This window comes from Vidua macroura, chromosome 30 (genome assembly GCF_024509145.1).
Source record: "Vidua macroura isolate BioBank_ID:100142 chromosome 30, ASM2450914v1, whole genome shotgun sequence".
Classification (NCBI taxonomy): Eukaryota; Metazoa; Chordata; class Aves; order Passeriformes; family Viduidae; genus Vidua; species Vidua macroura.
Genome location: NC_071600.1, coordinates 2708773 through 2736292, shown reverse-complemented (window position 1 = coordinate 2736292; position 27520 = coordinate 2708773). Strand labels below are relative to the sequence as shown.

The following is a 27520-nucleotide window of genomic DNA, read 5'->3' as shown; positions in this document are numbered from 1 at the left end:
CCAAGGGCAGCCAGACTTCTCAGTCCTGGCAGCTTCTGTCTGGGAGCTATCCTTGGATATAGGGAATTCTGGAGGTAGATCCCCAATTTTGGCCATGGGTGCCTGGTGGAGATGGATGTTTTTTTTCCCATAAGAAAGAAAAGCACATGATCCCAGTGTTTGAAAGGCAGATGAGAGGTGGCTCCTGGGTGGCCAAGGCAGCCAGAGCTGTCTCTCCTGGCAGATTTCTTCTGGGAACAATCCTTGTATATATAAGGAAATTTGTAGAAGGAATCCCACTTTTGGCCATAGGCTCCTGGAGGAAAAGGACAGTTCTCTCCCATAGAAGGAAAGCCCAGAGCCCCAGTGCTTCAGGGGCAGGTGAGAAGCAGCCCTCGACATGCCAAGGTCAGCTGGACCTGTCAGGTGGTCCCCAGGAGCCCCAGCCAGCCAGACCTGTTCCATGTTCCCTTGGTTTCGTGGGACCCCACAGTGTCACAATGGTCTCCTTGGTTCCATGAGGCCCTGGAGTGTCACAATGTCCCCCTTGCTTCTGCAGTGTCACAATGGCCCCGTGCTTCCATGAGGCCTTGCAATGTCACAATGGCTTTGTGGTTCCACAAAGCCCTGATGTGTCACAATGGCCCCTCGGCTCCACGCGCCCTCGCTGTGTCACAACGGCTCCTCTGTGACACTGCGGGCTCCACAAGGTCACCACGGACCCTTGGTTCCTTGGGGCCCCCGAGTTCCACAATGGTCTCCTTGATTCCATGAGGCAGCACAGTGTCACAATGGCCCCTTGGTTCCATGAGGTTCCCCAGTGTCACCGTGGTGTCCTTGGGCCTGCATTGTCACAACTGACCCACGGTTCCATGAGGTTCCGTGCCGCAGCGCAGCAGGAGCTGCCGAAGCCACCACCTTTCCAAGAGTGTCTCAGCCAGGAAGGATGGACAGCTCTGCACACCAGACGCTCACGCTGCGCTGTGTCATTTGAACGTCGGCGGGGAATGAAAAGGCAGGAGGGGTTTTTTGTGTGGAGTTCCAGTGGCAGTTTATTTCAACTACACGCTGAAGGCGTCCAGGGACAAAGAACACACAATACAGGAGGGTCCAGGGCTATATAGGGAGACAGTGGGGCAGAGCATCAAACCTGAGGGCCAGTGGGTTGAGGGAGCAGGGGTGGCACAGAGGAGGGACTGAAGAGCAACAACCAACAGAGATTCAGGGGAGGAAAAGCAAGGGACAGGGGACCAATAGGGAAAGCAGGAGCGGGGAACATTCTGGAACTGGGGAGGAGACAAGGGATGATGTAACTAAGGAATGTAGAACTTTCGAGAAGTGGGGAGGGTAAAGGAATAACACAACTGAAATGATTAACATAAAGGTGCAAGGGACTGTGGGAGAACACGTCTCTATACCATTATAACTTAGAGGGGAGCTTCCTCCAAGGCATCCCAGCCTCATTGTCCCCTTCCTCAGCTTGGGATGCAACAGCTCCGTAGTGTCACCATGGTGTCCTTGAACCCTCACTGTCACCACTGACCCATGGCTCCATGAGGTTCCCCAGTGTCACCGTGGTCGCTGTCAGAGGCTGGATGAGATCGATGTCCCGAGACCCCTTGGGATGCTCGGAATGCCCGTGTGGGGCCAGGGCCGGGTCAGGCCTTGGCTTGTGGTGGGACAGAGCCCCGCCCCCAGCCCTGGCCTGGCACAGCTGTCAATCACACAGCAGGGGCGGTGCTAACCCAGCTCTGATTGGCTGAGCTGCCAATCAATCACACAGCAGGGGTGGTGCCAACCCAGCTCTGATTGGCTGAGCTGTCAATCAATCACATGCCAGCAGTGCCTACCCTGACTCTGATTGGGCAATCAGCTGTCAGTCCCACCCCAGGGGCGGGCCCGTGGAGGCCCAGGGGGTTAAAAGCCGGAGCTCAAGGCCAGCCCATGGTCTGGATCCTGCCTTCTCCTGGGGTTCCTCTGTTGGCGACGCTGGAACCCGAGCAGTTGGTGCCTGTGTGTGTCTTTCTACAGATCTTCTGTCTTTCTGTTGTTCTCAATTTCTTCTCCTTCTAATCCAACTTACCTGGAACATTTTTGGGTAACTTAACATCTTAAGGGTTAAAGGTTTTTAGGTTAAATGGGCTAAGTTAGTGAAGTTAATGCTATGATAAGAGGTTTATGTTGAAATGGATGTTGCAATAAACCCTTTGCCAAAATTGCTTGATTGTCTATGTTTTGCCAGTAAAATTTTGTGTCATTTTGACCTCTTAGCTCCGTTGGTTAGAGCATGGTGCTGGTATCACTGAGGCTGTGGCTTCAATCCATGTATGGGCCATTGACTTAAGAGCTGGACTTTATGATCATTGTGAGTCCCTTCCTGACAAGAATATTCTTTGCATCTGGCCGTGGTGAGAATATCTGGTTGGTGTTTCTCCTGTGCACCAAACTCAAGTAAAGGAGCCTTTGGTTCCCCCCAGCATTTCAGTGTTCTGGGGTGTTACAGCCCCGCAGGCTCACAATGGCCTCTTGTTTCCATGAGGCCCCACAGTGTCACACTGGCCCCTTGGTTCCATGGCCCCAACAGTGCCACAGTGATCCCTTGGTTCCACAAGTTCCCACAGTGTCACACTGGCCCCTTGGTTCCATGAGGATCTGGAGTGTCACACAGGTTTGTGACGTTTGTCCTTGCTGCCCCTCACATCCCACTGCCCCACAAACAGCCCCGAGCCACCCATGAGGGACAGGCCCTGCTGTGCCAGGCTGGGCTCAGGGCTTGGCCTTTCTGCTTCCCCCAGCCAGCCCAGGCCTTGCTCAGCATTGCAGTTCCCTGCTCTGAGCCTTTGGCTCCCTGCAGTCCTGGCCTCAAGGATCTGCTCTCACCAGTCCCTGGGGAGCCTTTGGCAGTGCCTGCCCTCAGTGGGGCCCAGTGATGCTCCAAGGGACTTGGAGTTTTGCTTCTGACTCCTTGAGCAGCTTCTTCAGCCTTCTCAGTGTCTGAGTGTCCTGGATTCAGCCCCAAATCCAATGTAGGGCTCATTAAAATACAAAAAGTCTTTGGGGGCTCTTTGTCTTCCTTCAATGGTCTTCAAGTCTCCAGGGCTTGTGCTACTGATTGGAGTCAGTTTAGAGTTCTGTTAAGGAGGAAGTTTTCAAAGTGCACCTCGTGAACTTTTTTCTTTAGTCAAGTGAGTATTTTTTTATTTTCCAGTTCAGAGAAGAGCTGATAAAAGCATTCCCCAGGTGATCTTGATGCTGAATGTCTCCTTAGGAGGTCTGAGCATGTAGAAGAATGAGCCCCTTGAGGGCTGACCCTGTTTGGACAAGCTGCTCCTCAGCCCCAGCCTCACCACGTCTGACATGGCCCACCTGGCACTGACATCCCTGTGCCCTGCACCAGAACCTTGTCCCTGAGCTCTGCAGCTCCATGTCCCAGCCCACTGCACCGTGTCCCACCTGCTCTCCTCAGGGCTCTGCCTGCACACAGGCCCAGGAGAAGTTTTCCTCTTGGTAAGGAAGGAATGGAAAAGCCTGAGCAGGCTTCCTGAGCAACAAACCCCACTCAGGAAGCACCTGCTCAGTACAGGCTGCCTGGAATGGTGTCACCTTTCTACAAGGGACAGTGTGACCAGAAATGATCTCTGGAAGCAGAATTCTCTGAGTCTTCCAGCTGAATTCTCTGTCCCTGTCCTTTCCCTGGATCTCTGTGGCAGATGGAAGCTGCTGGTGCCATCCTCACCTTTAAGCTCTCTTTTGAATGCAAACAGATGTTCCCAGCTGTGTTAAGCAGGATTTGCTCAATGTTTCTATAAATCTTTTGTGTTCCCCGTGCAACGAAGGGGCCATTTTGGCACTGAGGGGGTGACGTGGAAGCAAGGAGTCAATTCTGACCCTGGGGTCCCATGGAAGCAAGGGGCCATGGTGACACAGCAGGGCCACGTGGATCCAGTGGTCCATTGTGACACTGTGGATCCAAGGAGACCATGGAGACACCCCCAGAACCTCATGGAACCAAGGAGCCCATGGTGACCCAGCGGGGCTGCATGGAGCCAATGGCTCATGGTGACACTGCCCACCCACGGAGGCCATTTGGACACTGCAGAAGCTCATGGAGCCAGGTAGGCCATTGTGACACTGAGGAACTTCATGCCACCAAATATCCATGGTGACACAGCAGGGCACCACGGGAACCCAGGAACTGCTGTTGGCAGTGCGGAAACTCATGGAACCAGGGGCCCTTGTGGCACTGCAGAACCAACACAGCTGCTGCACCTTGTCCCCTGGCCCTGCACAGCTCCTTGGGAGGCACGGCAGGAGCAGCACCCTGGGAGCCTCGGGAATGCCCCTCTGGCATCCATGGCACACGCTCCCAGGGGCTGGAATTCCAGTTCCCAGCCAGGAAAAGATCTTCCTGCCCCTGAAGGCGAAGCTCTTAACAAGGGGCCAGAAGCCAAGTGGAGCAAGATCCTACAGTGACATTTCACTGCCAGCCTTCATAACTTCACCCATGGTGGTTGTAGCTCCTGGATTGGGAATGAAAACAGGGCAGGGCTTTGGTGGGAGCTGCCCTGGCTCAAGGGAGACACTGAGAGAGAAACAGAGCAGGCAGAGAAAGGCAGGGGAGAAAGGAGGACACAAACACAATCAGCTGAGAAGGTGGCACTCTGAAAAAAAAAAAAACCAACCAAACCTGACTCAAAATTAATGAGATAGAAATAAATCATTCTGAAAGCTTTATTTGTTACTAAAACACATCCCACCCACCTAGTCCCACACAACCCCAATCCCACCCCTCCAAAACTGGTTCCCACTTCTCCCAATCTTCTTCCAACCCCATCTCACCCTAGAGGCGAAAGAATGGAGTAATTTTGAGGGTTTTTTTTTGAGGTTAGAACAAGGCATATTTAGATGGGACTGAGCTTTTTGGGGTAAGATTGCGTTGTTTTCAGTGGGACTGTTTGTTGTTTGGAATGCAGAGAGATGAAGAACACTGCCCAAAATCCCCCAAGGACCAACAAGTCTTCCATACTATGTCCCCAAACCATAAATTCCCCCTCAATTAGCTGTGAAATGGTGAGACTTTAGACATCTCTGACAAATTTCTTTCTTTTTGGTCCTATTTCAGGTGTTTTTAAGGGATGAAGATAGATCAGACGAATATTAGGGCCATACCAAAATGATAACCAGCCAAGTGTCTTCCCAACATGGATCACAGGGAATGTGGGTCACCGGGGCTCTGACCAACGTGGGTCCTCCCATGGGGGATGGAGTTGGAGCATGATTTCAGAAATAGATTAAGAGAACCTTTGCTCTTAAATACCTCATCTATAAACTAATACCCCATAAGCTGGCATGGCCCATAAACACAGCTGTGGGAAAAGCTGTGAAAAAAATGGGAGGGACTTGATGATTTCAGTTTTTCTGAGTGGCTGCTATTTGTGGAAATAAAAAGCCATAAGAGAACTGTTTTCTTGTGGAGAAGTCTCCATAGCATGAAAGAGAGACACCTCTCCCTAAGTGAATTGAAGAAAGACAATTCTAGAGGTGGAAAACTGACTGAAAATTTTAGGTTTTGTCTCCTTACATTGTCAGTAAGTGTTGTAGGGAGAAGTTTTCTGAAAGTTTTGTCCTGATTCTTATTACTCTTTCTTTTTCTGACTATTGTAAACTTTTCCTTATACACTTTTAAAATTTTGAGCCCACTTTGGCTTTCTCCTAATCCTACCTCAGAGCAGGAAATGAGTAAGTATATTCTAGTGAGTGCACTGGTAATTAGCCAGCAATGAACCCACCACACTAATTGATGCATTGGCCGAGAAATCTCAAATTGGTGAACCAAAATCACTACAGAAACTTCCTGATGAACTGCACTAGAGCAGAGGGAAATCAAGGCAGAGCCATGGTTTGTCAGGACTTGCTTGATCCTAATGAGCCCCGTGGTGCATTTGGAGCTGAGCCCTGGAACCTCAGGGCCTGAGAGGAGATTGCACAAACCTTTCCAGGAGTCCAAGGCAGAGGAAAAACCCAAGGTGTCTCAAAGCAGTAATGGGTCCCACTGCGGTCCATCCCCAACACAGGCTCCTCATGGACTCCTTGGAGGAGAGAATTGGAGAAAAGGATGGCACAAAAATCGCTCAGAGACTGAAAATGGCACAAAAACCTCTCAGTGTGGAAAGGAAAATCCAAAGTACCTTAAAAACCTTGAGTATCTCAAAGTATTAATGAGCCCCACTGAGTGTCAGTACAAAGCTCTCCAGGGACTCGTTAAAGCAGATAATTGGGGCCATGATTGCACAAACCTCTCACAGAGTCTGGATCCAAAGGGAAACACCAAGTACCTTAAAAGAACTGAAGTACCTTGAAGCATTAAGGAGCCCCACTGAGTGTTGTTCCTGACAAAGCCTCTCCAGGGACTAATTACAGCAGATAATTGGAGGCCATGATTGCAGAAAGCTCTCAGAGACTGCAAGGCAAAAGCCAAAGCCAAAGTCCTTTGAAAAACCTGCAGTGCCTGGGAGCACTGTGGAGCCCCCAGGGCCATTGCTGAGCAAGGCTCCCCAGGGACTCCTTCCAGCAGATCCTTGAGGCCACTGGGATGTGGGCTAGGGGGGGATGCTGAGGGCAGGACAAGGGGCTGACAGTGCCCAGCCTGGCTGGGGCTGTGCCAGGAGGCCCCAGGGCCTCAGGACAAGGTGTCTCCTGACAGCCCTTGGTGGCACAGACCCTGCTGTGCCCCAGGCCACCAAGACTTGGCTTCTCTTTGTCCCCACCTGTCATCAGTGCCTCCAGTTCTCTGCTCTGCCTGGGGCCTGGGGACACTTTCTCACTCGTGTCCCTCACTGGGACCCATTAAAAGTCAAAGCAACTTTGGAGTTGGATTCTGACTTGGAGCTCTGGAGAGGTTTCTGCAGCTCCCTCTCAGGGCCTGATGTTCAGGGCCTGAGCACAAAGCCCCAGAGGCTCATTCAAGTCCTTGTGCTGTGTCTGTGCTGCTGAGCTGGGCCGGGCTCCTGGCACAGAGGGTGATGCTGGTAAGCAAGCAGAGCTTCAAAAGCACATTTCTCTGGATGAGCAGCTCTTCTCCCAGCCCAGCAGGGCTGGGGCACTGCCTGCAGCCAGCGCGGGCACAGCCCAGAGGCACAGAGAGCTTCAATCAGTCAGGGCTGGGAAGGTGCTGAGAAGTGCCTGGGGCAGAATCACTGCCAGCCCTTGGCACAGGAACCTCTGGCTGCAGGACAGTGCAGCTGCAGCTCCTGCAGTGATCTCCTCAAGCTGGAACATCCCAATGCCCACAGCCCCTGTGAGTACATTCTCTGATGGTCTCTTGTGCAGAGCAGCCAGGGGTGCCCAGGGCTGTCCTGCAGAGCAGGGTCCTGCAGCCCAGGGCGCTGTGCTGGCCCAGGGACTCTGCTGCCTGCCAGGGACAGCTCTCAGCCGGCCCGGGGAGCTGCTGCCAGCGCTGGCCAGAAGCTGTGGGGGGAAGGAGCCACCCTGAGCAGGGCAGGTGCTGCTCCTGAGAGCTGCTGGCTGGGGCAGGGCTGCTCCCAGCTCCAGACCAGCGTGGGCACAGCTCCGGAGGACACTTCCCAAAGAAGGAAAGCCTGGGATCGCTGTAAAGATCAGGAGCTTTCCTGAGACTGTTTTCAATTTCCTGCTTCGAGCAGGATGGGAAAGCTTGGGCGATGACAAAAAGATTTTTGCTTTTGATATATTTTAATATATTCATAGCTGTAAAAATTACTATAATATAGTTATAAAACTATAACCCTTACTTTATGCTATTAAACTCTTAATTAACTCTATTAAACTACTGTTATATACTTCTATAACTATAATCCTTAATTAACTCTAGTACATTTCCTAACCTTTTCCATAGATTTTAGAACAATAGCCTGTCTAAATACATTCCTGAAATACTGTATAGTCTTATTATCAGGAAGAGGACCTACAAGAAGAATATTTTGGGTTTTGACCAGAATATGAGCAGTCATAACAAAAAGTGTGGCAAAGTAGCCCTTGGACCTACACCAATGGGTTGAGCCAGGAGTGTGTAACTGGGACAACTGAATCTCCTATTGGATGTTCCTGTTAAATATCCCAATTAATCAACCTTTAGAAATTGTTGAAATCAGGAGCCGATTGTGCCTCACCGCACTGGGACACCTGGAAGCTTCCAATAAAGGTCTGGTTTTTACTTTACTGTTCTAACTCTGTTAAACTTTTTTTTTTTTTTTCTTTTTTTCTCTTTTGATCATAGACAGCAGGGGGATGAGAGAAGCAGAAGAGGAATTGTAATCCCAGAATGACAGAACATTCTGAGTTGAAAGGAGCACAGGATAATCAAAGGAATGTTTGAACATTTACAGAGACTCCAGAACTGTGACTTTGGGTGGTCAGTCTCTCTTCTGGCAGCCTCCCAAAGGGCCTGCAGCCACTGCTCAGCCCTGGACAGCAGCAGCATCACCTTGGCAGGGCCCAGCAGGGCTCTCCTGAGCTGCCCTTGCCCAGCTGCACACAGACCCTGCCCCAGCCAGGGCCCTGCACACAGGCAGGTTTCTGTAGGGCCGGGCCGAGGGCACAGGGGGTGGGATGGGCTCTGTGAGCGCTGGCAGGGACAAGGCACCTCTCAGGAGGGAATGTCCAGGCCCAGGGAGATGCTCGGGGAAGGAGAGGGGGCTGAACAGAGCAGTGCTGGGGAAACAAGCCCATCCAGCCCCTCACCTTCCCTCAGCCACAGGGAATCCTTTGCCTCTCCCATCTCTCAGTGCCAAACTCTGAGTGCAGCAGGAATGCTGGGGATTTCTGACCTCAGAGAGCCAGCAATGATGTGTGGCTAGGAAAACAATTCCTAAAACCTTCTCCTGCCATCCTTTAGACCTGGAAGTGCAGATGCTACCAACCCTTTCTGAATTAGAAGTGATTCCCCTGACAATTCCTGAATACCCAGCGTTGTCCCTCTGCCACATGGCCACAAACCCAGGGCAGCAGGGCAGGGATGGCTCCTCGAGAGCCCCCACGCACAGCCCTGGCTGCTCCTGGCACACGCAGCCAGCACAGCTGGAGCTCAGGCAGGGACCTGGGTGAAGGTTTGCCCAGAGCAGGAACAAGGGTGGGTGAGTCCCAGCAGGACAGGCTACAGGGAATGGCCCAGGTTTGGCTCCAAGCAGCCTCTCCTGACTTGTCACTGTCCTTTCTCCATGGACAGGTGCCCATGTGCAGCCACAGCAAATGTCCAACAGCAGCTCCATCAGCCACTTCCTCCTGCTGGCACTGGCAGAGACGCGGCAGCTGCAGCTCCTGCACTTCTGCCTCTTGCTGGGCATCTCCCTGGCTGCCCTCCTGGGCAACGGCCTCATCATCAGCGCCGTAGCCTGCGGCCACCACCTGCACACGCCCATGTTCTTCTTCCTGCTCAACCTGGCCCTCAGCGACCTGGGCTCCATCTGCACCACTGTCCCCAAAGCCATGCACAATTCCCTCTGGGACACCAGCACCATCTCCTACACTGGATGTGCTGCACAGCTCTTTTTCTTTCTGTTCTTCATCTCAGCAGAGTTTTCCCTCCTGACCATCATGTGCTACGACCGCTACGTGTCCATCTGCAAACCCCTGCACTACGGGACCCTCCTGGGCAGCAGAGCTTGTGCCCACATGGCAGCAGCTGCCTGGGCCAGTGGCTTTCTCTATTCACTGATGCACACGGCCACAACATTTTCCTTGCCCTTGTGCCATGGCAATGCCCTGGGCCAGTTCTTCTGTGAGATCCCACAGATCCTCAAGCTCTCCTGTTCTAATTCCTACCTCAGGGAAATTTGGCTTCTTGCTGTTAGTGCCTTTTTGGTATTTGGTTGTTTTGTGTTCATGGTTTTCTCCTATGTGCAGATCTTCAGGGCTGTGCTGAGGATCCCCTCTGAGCAGGGACGGCACAAAGCCTTTTCCACCTGCCTCCCTCACCTGGCTGTGGTCTCCGTGTTTATCAGCACTGGTACATTTGCCTACCTGAAGCCCCCCTCCATGTCCTCCCCATCCCTGGATCTGTCAGTGTCAGTTCTGTACTCGGTGGTGCCTCCAGCCCTGAACCCCCTCATCTACAGCCTGAGGAACCAGGAGCTCAAGGCTGCAGTGTGGAGACTGATGACTGGACGGTTTCAGAAACATTAAACTGCTGGCCAATTTCTGCAAATCACTTGAAATAAAAGTTATCTTTGATAATTGTTGCTTTGGTTGTGGGCATTTTTTCCTTTGTTTTACTTTTTTTATCTTCTCCCCAAGGAAATGTCATTGTTTGTGCCATTTTTTTGTTTCTCTCCACATTCCCTGTGGCCACAGACTGTGTCAATGAGGGGCTGCACTCTCAGTGGCATTAAAGGAACAAAAGCATCTCCCAGCAGAGTTTTCAGCAGAGATGGCCTTTTGTTGCCTTCTCTGGAGCTGCAGCAGCAATGTCTGTGTGCAGAGCTGGGGGCAGATCAGTGCTGGCACAGCAGCTGTGCCCAGCAGCAGCAGCAGCACTTGGTGTTGGCAGTGCTGCTCCCGTGGCCCTGCCCCGCTGCCCTGGTGGCCCTGGTGTTGCTGCAGGGCCTGAGTGCTCTCGGGGCCGGGCACAGTCCTGGGGGTGGCAGTGCCGGGGCTGCAGCAGGGACAGGCCATGGGCACTGCTGGGGCAGCGCTGACGCCTCAGGCCAGGGCCTGGGGGCTCCAGGCTCCTTGCCCAGGCTCTCTCAAGAACACGGCCAGGCCAATGCTCAGCACAGAAAACCCCCATGAGCAGCCCCAGGCTGGCCGTGGGCAGGCTGGGGGCAAACAGCACGGCTGGTGCTCTGCCAGGGCCCTGGGGGAGACGGGAAGGAGCAGCAGAGCAGGGGCTGATCCATCCCCAGTGCGCTGCACAGCCCAGGGCAGCGTCCCAGAGCGTCCTCATGGAGCTGCCAACAACATCCCCCCTCTGCAGCCCTGGCCTCTCCCCCAGCTCACACAGGTGCTGCATCCTTGCAGGCACAGACACGGCAGCGCTGGCTCAGGAGCCCCTGTTTGCATTGCACACAGCAGGCGGGAGCACCCCCGTGCTGGGGCTGTGGGGACATCAACCTGAGGCAGCACAAATGCCATCAGCCCCTGGGGCCAGGAAGGGCTGGGGGACGCCAGGGAAACCACTCAGCTTTGTCCTGGCCTCTGCACTCAGCCAGAAAGTTTGTTCCCATCAGCTGGGACTTTCCTGTCCCACTGCAGATGCTGTTGCTCAGACCCCCAAACTGCGCTGAGCATTTCCTTGACTTTACCTTTACGTTCTTTATTCATCCTCCTATAAATTTCTTCCTCTTGCCCAGCCCTGTTCCCTGCCCTGCACACAGCCCATCCCTGTTTGCCCTGGGCACCACTCCCCATTGCAGTTCCTGACTTGGCACCATGGAAACGTCCCTTGGGGAGCAAGATCATCCCACAAGTGCTGCAGGAATTGTCTGCAGGCTCCTGCAGTGCCTCGTGCTGCTCCCTTGCCAGAGGCAGCCCAGGCCAGGGGGGCACATCTGGGCTGCTGTGTCTGCCTGTGGGGCTCCCTGTTCTGGGCAAGGAGGAGGAGCTGCAGAGGCTCTGCAGGACTGACAGGATGGGCTTTGGGGCTGTGAGGAGAAGCTGAGGGACCTGGGCTGCTGCAGCTTCTGAAGAGGAGGCCCAGGGCTCCTCCTGCAACTGCTCCAAGGGTGGTTTCAGAGAATCCCAGAATCAGCAAGGCTGGAAAACACCTTGGAGATCATCAAGTCCGACCTGTGCCCTGACACTGCCTTGTCTCCCCTGAGCCTCCTCTTCTCCAGGATCAACAACCCCAGCTCCCTCAGCCGCTCCTCACAGGACTTGTGCTCCAGAGCCCTCACCAGCCTTGTTGCCCTTCTCTGGACACGCTCCAGCCCCTCCATGTTCTTCCTAAATTTGGGGGGCCCAGAACTGGACACAGCACTCGAGGTGCTGCCCAAGCAGTGCCCAGCACAGGGCAAGAATCACTGCCCTGCTCCTGCTGGCCACACCATTCCTGATCCAGGCCAGGAGCCATTGGCCTTCTTGGCCACCTGGGCACACGGCTGGCTCATGTCCAGCCTGCTGTCCATCAGTCCCTGCAGGTCCCTTTCTGCCTGGCTGCTCTCCAGCCCCTCTGTCCCCAGCCTGGAGCGCTGCAGGGCTTGTTGTGGCCAAAGTGCAGGACCCGGCACTTGGACTTGTTCAACCTCACCTTGTTGGATTTGGGCCCTGGATCCAGCCTGTCCAGGGCCCTGTGCAGAGCCCTCCTACCCTCCAGCAGATCCACACTCACACCCAGCTTGGTGTCATCTGCAAATTTCCTGATGGTGGACTCAATCCCCTCATCCAGACCATCAGTGCAGATATTGAAATCCACGCTGGCTGGCTCTGAGCCCTTGGCCATCCTGTGGGTGCCCTGTGATGGCTCTCAAGGTGATCTGTTCCAGAACCTTGCCGGGCACCGAGGTCAGGCTGACAGGCCTGGAGTTCCCCAGATCCTCCTTCCAGCCCTTCTTGGGGATGGGCTCACACTGGCACCTCCAGTGCTCTGGCACCTCCCTGCTGAGCCAGGACTGATGGGAAATGATGGAGAGCAGCTTGGGGAGCTCATCCACCAGCTCCCTCATCCCCCTAGGATGGATCCCATCCCATCCCATCCACCTGTGAGCATCTGAGTGGCTCAGCAGGTCCCCAGCTGCTTCCTCCTGGACTACAGGGGCTGTTCTGCTCCCTCTCCCCATCCACCAGCTCAGGAGGACACTTGTCCTGAGGACAACCTTTCTTTTCATTGAAAAACTGAGGCAAAGAAGGGTTTAACTACCTCAGCCTTTTCCCTATCTTTAGTGACTGCATTTGCCACCACATCCAATAGTGAATAGATCTTGTCCTTGCCCTTCCTTTTACCACGGATGTATTAATAAAGATATATTTTTATAGACCTCTACAGAAGTGGCCAGATTGAGTTTTAAGTTGGCTTTTGTCTCTCTAATTTTTTTCCTATGTGGCCTAGCAACCCTTTGAAGGGTTTCCTGCAAAACCTGACCCTCCTTCCAAAGATGATACACCCTCTTCTTTGCTCCCTAGTCCTTGCAACACTCCTTGCCCATCCAGGCCGGCTGTTTCCCTCGTCGGCTCATCTTTCAGGACACTGGCATAATCGGTTCCTGTGCCTTCAAGATTTCTGTTTTGAAGCACACCCACCCTTCCTGGACCCCTTTGTTTTTAATGGCTGCTTCCCAAGGTACTCTCAAATAAGTCTCTTTAATAGGCCAAAGTCTGCCCTCTGGAGATCCAGTGTGCAAGTTGTATTGATGCCCCTCCTTTTTTCACCAAATACTGAAAACTCTGTAATTTCATGGTCACTGTGCCCCAGATGGCCTCCAACCCCCACATGTCCCACCAGCCCTTCTCCAGTTCACCAGTTTGTGAACAGCAGGTCTGGGTAGTCCCTCCCCTGGTGGGGTCACTCACCAGCTGTGACAAGAACTTGTCCTCATACACTCTAGGAACCTCCTGGACTGCCTCTTCTCTGCTGTGTTGAGATCCCAGCTTATAGCTGGCAGGTTAAAGGCACCTACAAGCACAAGGTCTGGTGGCTTTCAAACAGACTCTGAACTGTTCAGTTCAGAGAAGAGGTGACAGAAGCATTCCCCAAGTGATCTTGATGCTGAATGTCTCCTTGGGAGCTCTGGGCACAGGGAAGAATGAGCCCCTTGAGGGCTGACCCTGTTTGGACAAGCTGCTCCTCAGCCCCAGCCTCACCACGTCTGACATGGCCCACCTGGCACTGACATCCCTGTGCCCTGCAGCAGAACCTTGTCCCTGAGCTCTGCAGCTCCATGTCCCAGCCCAGTGCACCGTGTCCCACCTGCTCTCCTCAGGGCTCTGCCTGCACACAGGCCCAGGAGAAGTTTTCCTCTTGGGAAGGAAAGAATGGAAAAGCCTGAGCAGGTTTCCTGAACAACAAACCCCACTCAGGAAGCACCTGCTCAGTACAGGCTGCCTGGAATGGTGTCACCTTTCTACAAGGGACAGTGTGACCAGAAATGATCTCTGGAAGCAGAATTCTCTGAGCCCTTCAGCTGAATTCTCTGTCCCTGTCCTTTCCCTGGATCTCTGTTGCAGATGGAAGCTGCTGCTGCCATTCTCACTTTAACCTCCCTTTTGAATGCAAACAGATGTTCCCAAGTGTGTTAAACAAGTGTTGCTCAATGTTTATGCAGAGCTTTTTGGTTCCTCATGGAACCAAGCACACCCTTGTGACACAGCGGGGGCTCATGGAACCAGTGGTCCATTGTGACACTGCCAATTCAAGAAAACCATGGTGACACCATGGAACCTCATGGAACAAAGGATCCATGGTGACACAGCAGAGCCACAGTTGCAGCAGCAGCAGCGGCAGCAGCGGCTGCAGCAGAAAAAGAAGCGACTTTGTCGAGTCCCTCTTGCTCTTCCTCTCCTTCTTCCGCTGTCCCGCACCTTCTCCCGCTCTCCCTTTCCCGCTGTCCCCTCCTCTCCCAGTCTCCCTCTCCCCCTGCCGGGCCGGGCCATGCCCCCGGCCCACCCCCGGCCCCGGGCGGGGCTGCCCCGTCCCTGTCCCTGTCCCTGTCCCTGTCCCTGTCCCTGTCCCTGTCCCCGGCCGTCCCGCCGCGGTCTCGCCCCCGCCCGGCTCTGGCCGTGCTGGCGCTGGCGCTGCTTGGCGGGCATCAGTGCCTGGGGCTGGGGCGGCATCGCCGCCCTTTGGCTCCGCCTGGCCCGAGCCCGGCCCCGGCCCCGACGTGGGCTCCAGTCCCGGCCCCGGCCCCGGCTCCTCCCGGGCCCCGCGGAGGACACAGGCGGCGCGGCCGCTGCCGCCGCCTCCGCTGCGGCTTCCCCGGCCCGAGCTCCGCCGCTCGGCAGCGCGGCCGCCGGCCCCGAGCCGCCGCTGTCCCGTTGCCAGCAGAGAACGCCTGGGGATGGCCGGCCCGGGGCGCTCGGGGGGCGCTCGGGGGCCGCTCCTGGCCCCGGGCCGAGCGCTGACAGCCGCGTCCCGCCCGCAGGGAAGGCGCAGGAGGCCCTGCAGGAGCGGTACCGGCTGGGTTCGCTGCTGGGCAGCGGCGGCTTCGGCAGCGTCTTCGCGGCCACGCGGCTCTCGGACGGCGCCCCGGTGAGCGGCGGGGCCGGCGGCGGGCGCAGGAGGAGGAGGAGGAGGAGGAGGATGGGGCTGGGCTAGGCGGGGGGCGAGCTGAACCCGCTGCTCTCCCTTGCTCGCAGGTGGCCATCAAAAGGGTGCCGCGGGATCGCATCCGGCACTGGGGCGAGCTGGTGAGTGAGCGGGGCCAGCGGCAGAAGCCGGGCCGTGCCGGGCGGGGATGAGCCGGGGCCCGGCAGGGTGGGAGCTGCCGGGAGCCCTGCAGGGAGAGCGGGCGTGGGCTGAGCGGGGCATGCAGAGCATCCCGGGCTGGCTGAGGGCTTCCCCAGCCCCGGCACGGCCTCAGCCCCACTGACGGCATCGCGCTCCTCCCGCAGCCCGACGGCACCAGAGCACCCCTGGAGATCGTGCTGCTGGCCAAGGTGTCCACTGGCTTTCCTGGTGTCGTCCAGCTGCTGGAGTGGCTCGAGCTCCCCGACAGCTTCTTGCTGGTGCTGGAGCGCCCGGAGCGGTGCCAGGACCTGTCGGGTTTCCTGGCGGAGCGGAGGTTCCTGCCGGAGGAGGAGGCGCGGGGGCTGTTCCGCCAGGTGCTGGAGGCCGTGCGGCACTGCACCAGCTGCGGGGTCCTGCACAGGGACATCAAGCCCCAGAACATCCTGCTCGACCTGGCCACCGGGCAGCTGAAACTGATCGACTTTGGCTGTGGCGCCTTCCTCCAAGACACAGCCTACACCCAGTTTGCAGGTGAGCCCTGCCAGGGGATGCTCCTGGGCATCTCATGGCCCAGCCGGGGTGCAGCACCGGGGCTCCCCCTATTGCAGCTGGGATGGGATTAATGCTGGAGCCAGGTTGATTTGGGTGGGGATGTGAGGGGGTCCAGCTCCCAGCCCTGCCGACAGCCTTCAGCACCCACTGTGCCCTGGGCTGGGGCTGGAGCTGGGGCAGCCAGCCCGACAAAAACCCCCATGGGGGTAGCAGAGAGGGGGGTCTGACCCCGTGCCCTGGACGGTTTGGTGTGCAGGCGAGGAAGGGCTTGGACTGCTCTGCTCCCCTTGTTTGCCTTGGCTTATTCACATTTTTGGGGGGCTGTGCAGGCAGGTAGTCGAGTGGGTTTCTCCACCACTGGATGAGTTTTTCTTTTGTGTGTCATTGTTGGGCCTTCCCAGGGTTTCTGCTGCCCTCTTCCAGCACCAGTGGCTTCTTTTCCAGCCCCGAGTCTGTACACAAGTCCCAGGTGCTGGCGAGAGGGCAGCGGTCACCCCGTGTGCCACTGGGGCAGCCCCCACATGCCCAGGGGTGCTGGGGCCAGGCTCTGGCAGCAGCAGCATCCCCCTGCTGAACTCTGTCTGTGTTCCACAGGAACCCTGTCCTACAGCCCACCAGAGTGGATCCACCACCGACGCTACCACGGCGAGGCAGCGACCATCTGGTCCCTGGGCCTCCTGCTGTGCCACCTGGTCATGGGCAAGCACCCGTTCAGGAGGGGCCAGGAGATCATCTGGGGGCGGATCTTGTTCCCACGACGGCTCTCTCAAGGTGGATCCTCATCTCTGGCCACGGGGGCAATACCAGTGCTGGGAGACAGCAGCAGCTCGTGGGCATCCCGCTCTGGCAGCTGCTGAGGAGGTGGCACAAGTCCTGCTCTCCTGCTCTCCTCCAAACAGAGAATCCATGGGGAAGTTCAGGCCCAGCTCTGGGCACACCCAGCATGGCCTGGGCATGGGAACTGGGGGGCAGCTTCTCCAAGTGACTGGTGATTCCTGGTTTCCCTCCCCAGAGTGCCAGGATGTCATTAAGAAGTGTTTGTCCATGCAGCCCTTGGACAGGCCGTCCTTAGAAGAGCTTTTCCGTGATCCTTGGGTGTGGGGTGTTCCTCTGCCCTAGAGGATGGGAGAGATCCACGTGCACAGTTGGATCCAGGGGCCTGGCAGGTAACAGCTCCACACATCTCTTGGCAATCAGTGGCAAAGCCAACCCGACAGGTTTTGTGCTGCCTGTAGCTCTGAGCAGGGGTCAGCAGAAGGGAACACGCAGCTCTGGGCTGGAGCTGAGCTGGACACCTGGTGTGGCAAGCACTGGTGGCCACCATCCCCCGGGTTTTGCTTGTCTGGTTCCCTGACAGCTGGGGCCCTGGGCAGAACCCTGGCAGCCTGGTCTGGCCCCAGGGAAAAAGAAGGAGCCCCTGCAGAAGCTGCACCAGGTGGGGCTGCTGCTGCTGGAGACACCAAGGACAACCTCAAGGATGATAATCTCTTCCTCGGCCTGGCCAGCTGAAGATGATGGACTTGGATTCTGGCACCTTCTCCAAAGCCAGGCTCCACAGGGAATTTGCAGATGAGTCCACACACAGGGGGATGCTCCCAGATTTGGGCATTGCTCAGCCTGGCTGGGAACCAAAGGTTCCCCCTTTGCTGGGGCGGATGCAGCTGATCCTTCAGTCGGCTGCCAGGCTGCTTTTGGCAGGGCTGGGGGCTTGGGCTGGGGTGGGTACGAAATGGGAGTGGGCTCCTGGCCCTGCCAACAGCCCCCAGCACCCACCGTGCCCCGGGCTGGGGCTGGGGCTGGGGCAGCCAGCCCGACACAAACCAACCCCCATGGTGGGAGCAGAGGTGGGACTCCAGAACCTGTGCAGGGGCTGCTTTGCTTTGCAGGCAAGGAAGGGCTTGGGCTGCTCCACTGCCCTTGTTTGCTTTGGGATCAGCGTTATTTTGGGGGGCAGTGCAGGGATGAAGGGAGAAAGCCTGGGCTTCCCTGTCCTGTAGGTAGGTTTTTCCCTGGCATGCAGGGGTTGGGCCTTCCTCAAGGCCCTGACAAAGATACGATTTTTGACCTTTTTTCTTGTTCCCCTTTTTGTCTGTAGTCTATTTTCAATCATGTGTTGTGTGTTTTTCTAGAGGAAGCGTTCCAGGTGGGGCCCAGTCTGGATGGGGAAGTGCTTGGGAGCAGCTGCGGCGTGGATGGGCCATGCCCTTGGAGAAGGCTGAGGACATCGTTTGGGACCAGCTTTTCTTCCAGCGGTGGATGGCGTCAGGTGGGTCCCGTCTGCTTGGCATGGTGGGATCAGAGCTTTGGGGAGATGGCAGCGAGCACAGGAGCATCCTGCTCCGGGCAGCTGCTGAGGGCTGGATGTGCCGTGGCTGGCTGCAGGCTGGGCACATGTCCTGCCCTCCTGCTCTGCTGCCAAAGGCAGCAGTGATGGGCAGCTCTGGGCACCGCTCTGGGCACGGCCAGCATGGCCTGGGCACCGCGGGCGGCTGGGACAAGGGGACAGGAGCCTTCAGCTGACGGGCGCTTTCTGCTTTCTCTCCTTGCAGCCGGGCTCTGCGGGTGCTGAGGCTGCTCTGGGCTCTGCCAGGGCTCTGCTGGAGCTCAGCACCGGGCCAGAATCAGCCAAAGAAGAAATGGTGTGCCCTGCAGCACAGCCTTGCTTGAGTATTTCAGCAACACAGCTCAAGTTTGCAGAATGTACACCTCCAAGGGAAAAGATGCCACCACCCAAAAAATAAACTTGTTCAATAGCTTCTGAAATTAAATCAATCTGGGATGACCCCAAATGACATTTTGCAGCTTGCTCAAGCTGTAGCTCAGCCCTTCTCTGAACAGTTCTCTCCCCCACCTGCCTTTTACTTCCCAACTGCTCCCTCTTTTCCCCCAGTGAGTTCCCAGCCCATGGCAGTCTCCATCACACTGCTGCCTTCCTTGGTGCCCCTCACCACGGGGAAGGCTGAGCCCCTGGCTTAGGGACTCATCCTGGCACTGGCTGAGGAGCAGCAATGTCTCAAAGGTCTGGTGGGATTTTAGTGTCCTTCAGAGCTGCTCTCCAGCCCTCAGCTCTCCTCACTGCTGAGTTCCCACTCCCTTTTCCTTGTCTTTCCAGCAGAAGGAGCTCTGTGAATCCCCTTGAGCCTCCGCACTCTTCCCAGCCCACGCACCCACCTCAGTTAGGCTGAAGCTGCAGCTTCTCTGTCTCCTCTGGCACACCAGTCCAGTCCCCTGTGCGGGGAGCCCCAGCCCCAGAGCACAGCACTCAGCAGTGCAGTCCGGGCTGGAGCAGCTGCCCTGCAGCCCTGGCTTGGCTCTTGGTGGCAAGGGAATGCTCCCTGTTTGCAGCTGTCCCTGCAGGATGGCCCCAGGGCAGAGCCCAGCCGGGCTCCCACTGCAGCCCCTGAAGCTTGGGGCAGACAGGGGTCCCAGAGCTGAGGTTTACGGGGAGCACCTGCAGCTGTGCCTGGCACTCTGTTGCCGTGTGTCACAGTGCAGGCTGCCTTGTACTGGGTGAATGCACCAGCCCCTGCTTTGACTGACAGGGGCCTCACCCATCACATCTCTCCCGAGGCTGCAGGCATTTCTCAGGCCAGAATCTGAAGGGGTGCAGCCAGAGGGCCCTGGGGACTCTCTGTTGGTCAGACACCTGGCACAGGCTGTACAGATGGGCTGGGGAGCCCTGAGCCCTCTGGGCAGGTGGCCCCATACCTGTCACAGGATGGGGCCACACGCAGGAGCGTCATTACTACGTCAGCGGGCTGTTCTTTGGTGAGATCCAGCAGGGCACTGTTCAGCCTGTGCTCAGCAAACTGATTGTCCATGAGCCACTGGTGGATGTACCTCACCATGGCGGGCAGCTGGAGAAGGCACGGGGAGACTTGGAAAGCTGCCAGAGGGAGGAATGTCCCCAGCTTCCCCAGAGAAGTGCTTCCCTCCCCACCACACTGCCATGGCCTCAAAGGCTTCCAGTGAACAGCGGACGTGGCTTGGAAGGCCAAGCAATTCCTGGGAGGATCAAACCCTGGGCCACAGGCTGCTTATTTGCTTTGGATTGCAAAACCCGCCCTCTACGAGCATATCCAGCAGGGCAGCACAGGTCTTGGCTTTGAAGGTGTGTGAGTATGCTCTGAGCCCTGTGCCCATGGTGCTGGTCTCTTCCTCCTGAATCCTCTTGATGAATTTGCAAACCAGGTGTAGGAGAAGGGCAGGAAGCCAGGGATGTTCCACGGAATGCTCCAAGCGCGGTGCTCGGCTGAGCGGTGCCAGCAGGCCCAGCCCAGGTGGGGATGGCTGCAGGTACCTGCGCTGTTCTGCGGAAGAGGCCACGGGCAGGGTCCTGCTCTTGTGTGCGGTCCACGGCTGCATCTGGCAAAGAGCGAGCGCAGCCAGAGCTGAGGGGCTGCGGGAGAGCCTGGAGAACACAGCCCAGCCCTGAGCTCCCCAGGCAGGGACAGCCCCGGGATGCCCCAGGGGATGGAGCATGGCTGCTGCGGGGTGTCTGCCCGGCCCCTCTTCCGTCCTGTCCGTGGGCATGTCCCCAGGGGATGGGATGGGATGGGATGGGATGGGATGGGATGGGATGGGATGGGATGGGATGGGATGGGATGGGATGGGATGGGATGGGATGGGATGGGATGGGATGGGATGGGATGCCATGGGATGGGATGCCATGGGATGGGATGCAGTGGTGCCAAGCTGGCTGCAGGCACCAACCCTAAGCCCAGCTCTGCCACTCACCCTCCTGCAGTGGCTCAAATGGCACCACCTCTTTGATCTCCTCTACTGGGGCAGCTCCAGGGCCTTCTTCCTCCTCCTGCACCCAGGCCAGCTTGGGCCCTCTCAGGGATCTCTGCTCCATGGCAGTGACTGGATTTGTGGCTACTTGCAGGAGAGATGCCTTGGAAAAGCTCCGAGTCAGCAAGTCCTGCAGTCGTGCCTGGAAGGCACCTTCAAGAGAGAAGCCTCAGGAAGGCTACAGGACAGCAAGTCCTGCACTCTGGTCTCGAGGGCTCCTGCCACAAGGACAGGAGACGCCTGTCAAGGATTGATTGTGGTCAGGCCTCGAGGGCACCGGTGGCAGGGATGGGAGATGCCTCCAGGGCACCAAGTCCCACGGTCTGCCCTCAAGGGCACCTGCAGAAGAGAAGCCTCGGGAAGGCCACAGGTCAGCAAGTCCTGTGGTCTGGCCTCGAGGTCAGCTGCAGGAATAACGCCTGGGAAAAGCTCCGGGTCAGACACGAACGAGTGCGCTGTGCGGGGGCTCCTCACAGCACCGCTCTGTCCCGTCCTGTCCCGTCGCGTGCTCCAAGCACTGTGGCGCGGTCTTGTCACCGCCAGCTCCTATGTCACCCCGTGTCACAAAGGGCCCTTGGACACGCTGTCCCGTTTCATGCCATGAAGGCACAGAGGAATCTGGCAAGTAAGAATCCTCACTTCAGGAAAGCTTTACTTCCCATTGTTCAACTCAAGTAGTTCCAAATATTTGCAAACTTCCCAAATTAATTTGGATGGCCTGAGAAGGTGAAGATTTGGAATTTTGCTTCCCATCTCAAAGTAGCAACTCGTTTGCCTTAAGCTCATCCACTTAGGATCACTTTACAGAACGTAACACTGCACAAAAAAAGGGCAAAACCAAGGGCCATTCTTTGGTTTTCTCTGAAGGGATGATAATATCCTAATTCTCTTAAGGAACAAGAGCTCTCAAGAAATGAAAGTCCACTCAGTGGTACTGTGATAAACTGTGGTAACTTGTTTGTTCATCAAAAGAATTGGAATATTAAAGGAGGAAATATAAAAATTAAAGTATAAGGGACTAGCCTTATACTAGCTTGTAGCAACTGCTACAAACCGCAAGGCTATAGGCATATTGCAAAACCGCAAGATTACAAGTATGATTAATCACCATATAGGGAGCTTTTCGTAGCTTTTTTGCAGACACAGGCTAAGGATGTCGGGGGATGGCCGGAGCTGATTATGAAATCAGCGACCACCAGGCAACGGCCACCGGACTAGACAACGTAGGAGTGCTCCGGGTACGCCCATCACTGTCCGGAACCGATTGTGAAATCAGCGATCACCTGCCTCGACACAACGCAGACACGACGCAGAGAGATGATCAAGCTACGCACACCGCTATCGCAAAAGACAAGAATGAAGAAACCTCCAAGAAACTATAAAAAGAAACTGAATAAGGGAGTGGGGTGTGGGGCACTGCAGTGTGGGACACTGCAGGAGGGGCGGTTTGGAGACCCCTACCCACCCAGCGCTGTTTTGCTTGCTACTGCTTGCTGTAATTAATAAAATTCTAATTGACCTTAAAAAGGCTGAATCAAATTATTCGCCTCAATTTATCACAATTTGGTGCCGTGACTCGGATAAAGGAAACCCGGGAGGGAGGCCCCACTAGGGTGGGGTGCCCCACCGCCTTTTTGCGGTGGACCTAAGGGGGGGCTTCCTCCTTGGGCCTTTACCGACGAACCTAAAACTCAGTAGCAAGCAAAGGTACCCCCATTAATCTTTGTGCACGAAGAACCGCGGAAGAGTGAACACGCAGGAAGCGTAAGTAGCCCCCGGTGGGTGGTGGGCCTCTTTTCCCGGTGGGTGGTGGGCCTCCTTTTTCCAGGGTTGATTAAAACCTGCTGGATTGAGGGATTAATATTCCAAGAGCATCCAGGGTTGATTCAAACCTGCTGGATTGACGGATTAATATTCCAAGAGCATCCAGGGTTGATTCAAACCTGCTGGATTGAGGGACTAATGTTCCAAGAGCATCCAGGGTTGGGGGACGTAGGAGGGGGGGAGCTGCACCCCCCTCGGCGTCGAGTTACCCTCGGTGGGGAGGCTCCTGGGTTAGGAGGAGAGCAAGCGGGCCTAACCCAGACGCGGAGGTGGACTGCGTCAAAGTTCCTGGGGCGGGGGATCCCCGGAGAAACTTCCCCAAGTTTCGGCTTACCAATTTAGTATAAGTGTATGTGATCGGTGGGCCCCGTACAAACGGGCTCCGGAGTATGTGTGAAAGGGACAAAGCCTCGACCCCGGAAACGGGGTCTTTAAGAGTCGTTTAGGGGTGTGTAGTCCCGGGGTGATTGAGGTGAATAAGAAGACACACAGGGCGAAGCCCCGGTCGAGAAACGGAGGCGCCGGAAAGACGTGAGTAGTCCGGTCCGGTCCGCCCGGTCGCTCGGTCAGGGGTGGGAGTCCTGGAGTGCAGCGAATGCGAACGTGTGTGTGAGAGGGGAACTGGCAGCTCAGATTCCCCAAGTGAGTGTGGACCCCATAGTAGTGCGTTTCCCATATCCGGCGACGGAGTGGGCCACGAATTGGGGGAAGCGACTGTCGTATTGTTTGTGTTGAGTGTGAGAAGGCACTCTAGAAGATGGGTCAGAGAAAAAGTAAATCTGCTGAACCCATGGGTGGGAGAATCTCGGTAAAACTTCCTCAGATCCCAGAGGAAAGTCCACTAGGCTTAATGGTAAAGTATTGGGATGCCTTTCCTTCTAGAAAAGGAAAAGACAGGGTTAAAATGATCCATTATTGTATGGAAATTTGGGGAGGTAAACAAATAAGGGGAGACCAGCTATATTGGCCCGTATTTGGGTCGTTTGAGGATTGGATCTGCCAAGCTCTAAATATATATGTTAACTCCAAAGAGCCCTTTAACCAAGAGGAGAGCGAATATGCAGCTCTTTGGATAATGGGAGAGACAAGAACAAAGCTATTTGCTCTCAATAGTAAAAGGAAAAAGAAAAGCATACGGGAGGAGGAAATACCCCCAGTTATCCCTCCTCCCTATATACCACCACCTCCTCCAGTACCTCCACCCCTGCTACAATACCCAGACCCCTCAGCCCCCGTTCGAGAATTATCTGATGACGAGGGATCAGAGGTTAGGGGGTTGGAGGGGAATACCCCCAGGATGTCCCAGAGAGTCACTAGGAGTCAAACCCGACAAAGGGAGAAACAAGAACTGGGCATATTTCCTCTTAGGGAACATGGGATGGGAATGGTACCCAACCCAAATGCAGCACAACCAGGGCAGCCAGCCCAAATTTTGGGAGTGGGATATATATCTGTCCCACTAAGTCCGGGAGATGTCCGAGATTTTAAAAAGGAAATGGGACATCTGTTGGAAGACCCCTTGGGGGTGGCGGAGCGATTAGACCAATTTTTAGGACCTAACATTTACACTTGGGAGGAGCTGCAATCTATCTTGGGAATCCTATTTTCTGTGGAGTAAAGGAGAATGATTAGGGAGACGGGTATGAGGATCTGGGACGATGAACACCAGCAAGGACCATTAGCAGACACCAAATGGCCCCTCCAGAATCCTCAGTGGAATAACCAAGACCCGGTACATCGCATACACATGAGCGATTTGCGGAATATAATATTACAGGGAATAAGGAGGGCTGTTCCTCGTGGGCAGAATGTACAAAAGGCATTTAAAGAGCACCAGAAAAAAGATGAAGATCCAACAGAATGGTTGGAGAGACTAAAGAAAGCTTTCCAGTTGTATTCAGGGGTGGACCCCAATACCCCAGAGGGTGAGACACTTTTGAAGGTGCATTTTGTAGTCAATTCTTGGGAAGATATTCGGAAGAAGTTGGAGAAATTAGAAGGATGGCAAGCGAGAGGATTGGATGAGTTGTTGCGAGAGGCTCAAAAGGTGTATGTTAGGAGAGAAGATGAGAGTTTTAAAAAGCAGTCTAAAATCATGTTGGCAGCAGTAAGGGAGGGACAACAAAATCCCCAAAGGAGAACTGGAGGTCAGTCCAGAGGTCAGACTGAAGTCCAGCGAAGTCGGTTTGAAGGAAAGTTGGGAGGTGGAGAGCAGCGAAGTCGGTTTGAAGGGAAGTTGAGAGTTGGTTTGAAGGGAAGTTGAGAGGTGGAGAGAGCATTGTCTGTTTCTATTGTGGGAGGAAGGGACACATGAGGAGAGAGTGTTGGCAGAGGATTGCTGATGAGGAACAGTTCAAAGAAGATTAGGGGGGTCGGGGGCTCTATCTGCTGGGGACAAGGGAAAGAACAGAGCCCCTAGTAAAATTAAAGATAGGTCCCCAGCAACAAGAATATGAGTTCCTTGTGGACTCAGGGGTGGAGAGATCAACCATCCAGACCCTTCCCCAAGGGTGTAAGGTTTCACCTGAAATAATACAGGTGATTGGGGCCAAAGGGGAACCCTTTGGAGTACCTGTAATTAAGGATGTACTTTTAGAAAGTGATTCTAAATTAGGAATTGGGTCATTTTTACTAGTTCCAGAAGCAGATTATAATCTATTAGGGAGAGATTTGATGGTTGAGTTGGGGATAGGGATAGAGGCAAAAAAAAGGAGAACTAACAGTAAAACTATATCCTCTCCGGGCTGAAGACGAGAAAAAGATTAACCCAGAAGTTTGGTATACCCCCGACAGTGTGGGGAAATTAAATATTGAACCCTTTGAGGTAACTATCAGGAACCCAGAAATCCCTGTCAGGATTCGGCAATATCCCATACCCAAAGAGGGGAGGGAAGGACTAAAAACAGAAATAAAGAGACTTTTGGAAAAGGGACTTTTAGAACCCTGCATGTCCCCTTTCAATACCCCCATTCTGCCGGTAAAGAAACCGAATGGCAGTTACAGATTGGTGCATGACTTGCGGGAAATTAATAAAAGAACAGTTGAGAGATTCCCGGTCGTAGCCAATCCACATACTATTTTAAGCCAACTTGGCCCAGAAAACCAGTGGTATAGTGTAATAGATCTTAAAGATGCTTTTTGGGCCTGTCCCCTTAAGGAAACCTCTAGAGATTATTTTGCCTTTGAATGGGAAGACCCGGATACACATAGAAAACAACAATTGAGGTGGACAGTCCTTCCCCAGGGGTTTACCGAATCCCCAAATTTGTTTGGGCAAGCTCTGGAACAAATATTGGCAGAATATTCACAGGGGGAGGGGATTGTGCTTCTACAATACGTAGATGATTTATTAATTGCAGGGAAAGAAGAAGAAAAAGTAAGGGAAGAAACTATAAAACTCCTAAATTATTTAAGCCTTAAGGGACTCAAAGTTTCAAAGTCGAAATTACAATTTGTGGAAGAGGAAGTTAAGTACCTCGGACACTGGCTGACTCAGGGGACTAAGAAATTGGATACTGACAGAGTCCAAGGAATACTTTCCCTGGAAGCTCCAAAAACTAAAAGGCAGGTTCGGCAGTTACTGGGACTTTTTGGGTATTGCAGACAATGGATTGAAAATTTTAGTGGGAAAGTTAAATTTCTGTATGAAAAATTAACAACAGACGGGCTATTAAAATGGAGCTCCGAGGATGAGACCCGGTTAAAATCATTAAAAACCGAATTGGTCAGTGCCCCGGTTGTCAGCCTCCCGGATTTAAAAAGACCATTTTTTTTATTCATTAATGTCAATGAAGGGGTGGCGTACGGGGTGTTAGCCCAGGAATGGGCTGGAGGAAAGAAACCAGTGGCATATCTCTCAAGGCTTCTCGATCCTGTTAGCCGAGGGTGGCCTGCCTGTCTGCAATCAATAGTGGCTGCTGCCCTTTTGGTAGAAGAAGCAGGAAAGATAACTTTTGGGAGTGAACTGAAGGTTTTATCTCCTCATAACATCCGTGGAGTACTACAACAAAAAGCGGATAAATGGATAACAGATGCCAGACTCCTGAAGTATGAAGGCATCCTAATTTCTTCTCCTAGGTTAAGTGTTGAAACCACAAGCTTACAAAATCCAGCCCAGTTTCTATACGGGGAACCAGTTGTGGGATTAACTCATGATTGTCTTTTGCAAATAGAGGAACAAACAAAAATAAGACCAGACCTCAAAGAGGAGGAATTAGAAGAAGGATATCGATATTATGTAGATGGATCCTCTCGGGTCCTTGAAGGGAAAAGGAAATCTGGGTATGCTATTGTGGATGGGAAAATTTTTAAGAAAATAGAATCTGGTCCTCTTAACCCCAGCTGGTCAGCACAAGCATGTGAATTGTATGCAGTGCTCAGAGCTTTAGAACTGCTAAGAGGAAAGGTTGGGACCATTTATACTGATTCAAAGTATGCTTATGGGGTGGTTCATACATTTGGTAAAATCTGGGAAGAAAGGGGACTTATCAATTCACAGGGAAAGGGGTTGATACATGGGGAATTAATTCGGAAAGTGCTCCAGGCCTTGAGAGGTCCGGAAAGAATAGCTATTGTTCATGTAAAAGGACATCAAGTGGGGATGGGAAACTCAGTACAGGGAAATAACTTAGCCGACCAGGAGGCGAGAAAGGCAGCTCTAATGAATTTAAAACCATATAAGGGGGGGGGTTGCACAAAGGGAAAATTGCTCCACTTGTGGAGCTGACTTAGAGGAAGAACCATGTTGGGCTTGTTGGGATGCCTACGGGATTGATTTGATACAGTGTGCCTGTGATAACCCCCAAGAGAAACATTGCCGGTTCCATGAACCCATTAACCATGTGTTAGCCTTCACGGTACAGGAAAAACAAAAACTAAACCAAATGGGGGTGAAGGAAAAAGAGGGAGGCAAGTGGATACTACCGGATGGGCAAGAGGTACTCCCAAAAGGAATGGCAATGAGGGTCCTGCAAGCAATCCATAGGAAAACCCACTGGGGAATTCAAGCCCTGGTTGACC

General features: G+C 54.4%; 2 protein-coding genes, 1 long non-coding RNA gene and 2 pseudogenes across 4 annotated transcripts; 4 read left to right on the top strand and 1 right to left on the bottom strand.

Moving 5' to 3' along the window:
* LOC128820667 (uncharacterized) overlaps positions 1–27520 on the bottom strand; it is a 2212279-nt pseudogene that overhangs the window by 594405 nt on the left and 1590354 nt on the right.
* The window catches only part of LOC128820669 (uncharacterized), a 1091286-nt pseudogene that overhangs the window by 473812 nt on the left and 589954 nt on the right, over positions 1–27520 (top strand).
* Positions 7267–10174, top strand: LOC128820706 (olfactory receptor 14A16-like). Of its 2 annotated transcripts, none has more exons than XM_054001522.1 (2): positions 7267–7276; positions 9182–10174. In XM_054001522.1, exon 2 carries the CDS (start codon positions 9205–9207, stop codon positions 10135–10137), a length of 933 nt encoding a protein of 310 aa, XP_053857497.1. In that variant the 5' UTR covers positions 7267–7276; positions 9182–9204; the 3' UTR covers positions 10138–10174. The 2 variants fall into 2 exon arrangements, with proteins under 2 accessions (XP_053857497.1, XP_053857496.1); XM_054001521.1 differs by lacking the exon at positions 7267–7276 and adding an exon at positions 9035–9089.
* Positions 13679–17087, top strand: LOC128820769 (serine/threonine-protein kinase pim-1-like). The gene is made up of 5 exons (XM_054001603.1): positions 13679–15133; positions 15241–15291; positions 15496–15862; positions 16478–16654; positions 16896–17087. Exons 1-5 carry the CDS (start codon positions 14309–14311, stop codon positions 17000–17002), a joined length of 1527 nt encoding a protein of 508 aa, XP_053857578.1. The 5' UTR covers positions 13679–14308; the 3' UTR covers positions 17003–17087.
* Positions 17368–18651, top strand: LOC128820805 (uncharacterized). The gene is made up of 2 exons (XR_008440964.1): positions 17368–17880; positions 18013–18651. It is a non-coding gene; the product is annotated as an uncharacterized LOC128820805 (long non-coding RNA).

What these genes read in the sequence shown, in the direction of transcription:
- LOC128820769 (XM_054001603.1), top strand. Translation starts at nt 14,309, where the DNA reads ATGGTGACACCATGGAACCTCATGGAACAAAGGATCCATGGTGACACA. An exon ending in GGCTCTCGGACGGCGCCCCG is followed by an intron (nt 15,134 to 15,240) that starts GTGAGCGGCGGG and finishes CCTTGCTCGCAG; the next exon opens with GTGGCCATCAAAAGGGTGCC. An exon ending in TCCGGCACTGGGGCGAGCTG is followed by an intron (nt 15,292 to 15,495) that starts GTGAGTGAGCGG and finishes CTCCTCCCGCAG; the next exon opens with CCCGACGGCACCAGAGCACC.
- LOC128820706 (XM_054001522.1), top strand. Translation starts at nt 9,205, where the DNA reads ATGTCCAACAGCAGCTCCATCAGCCACTTCCTCCTGCTGGCACTGGCA.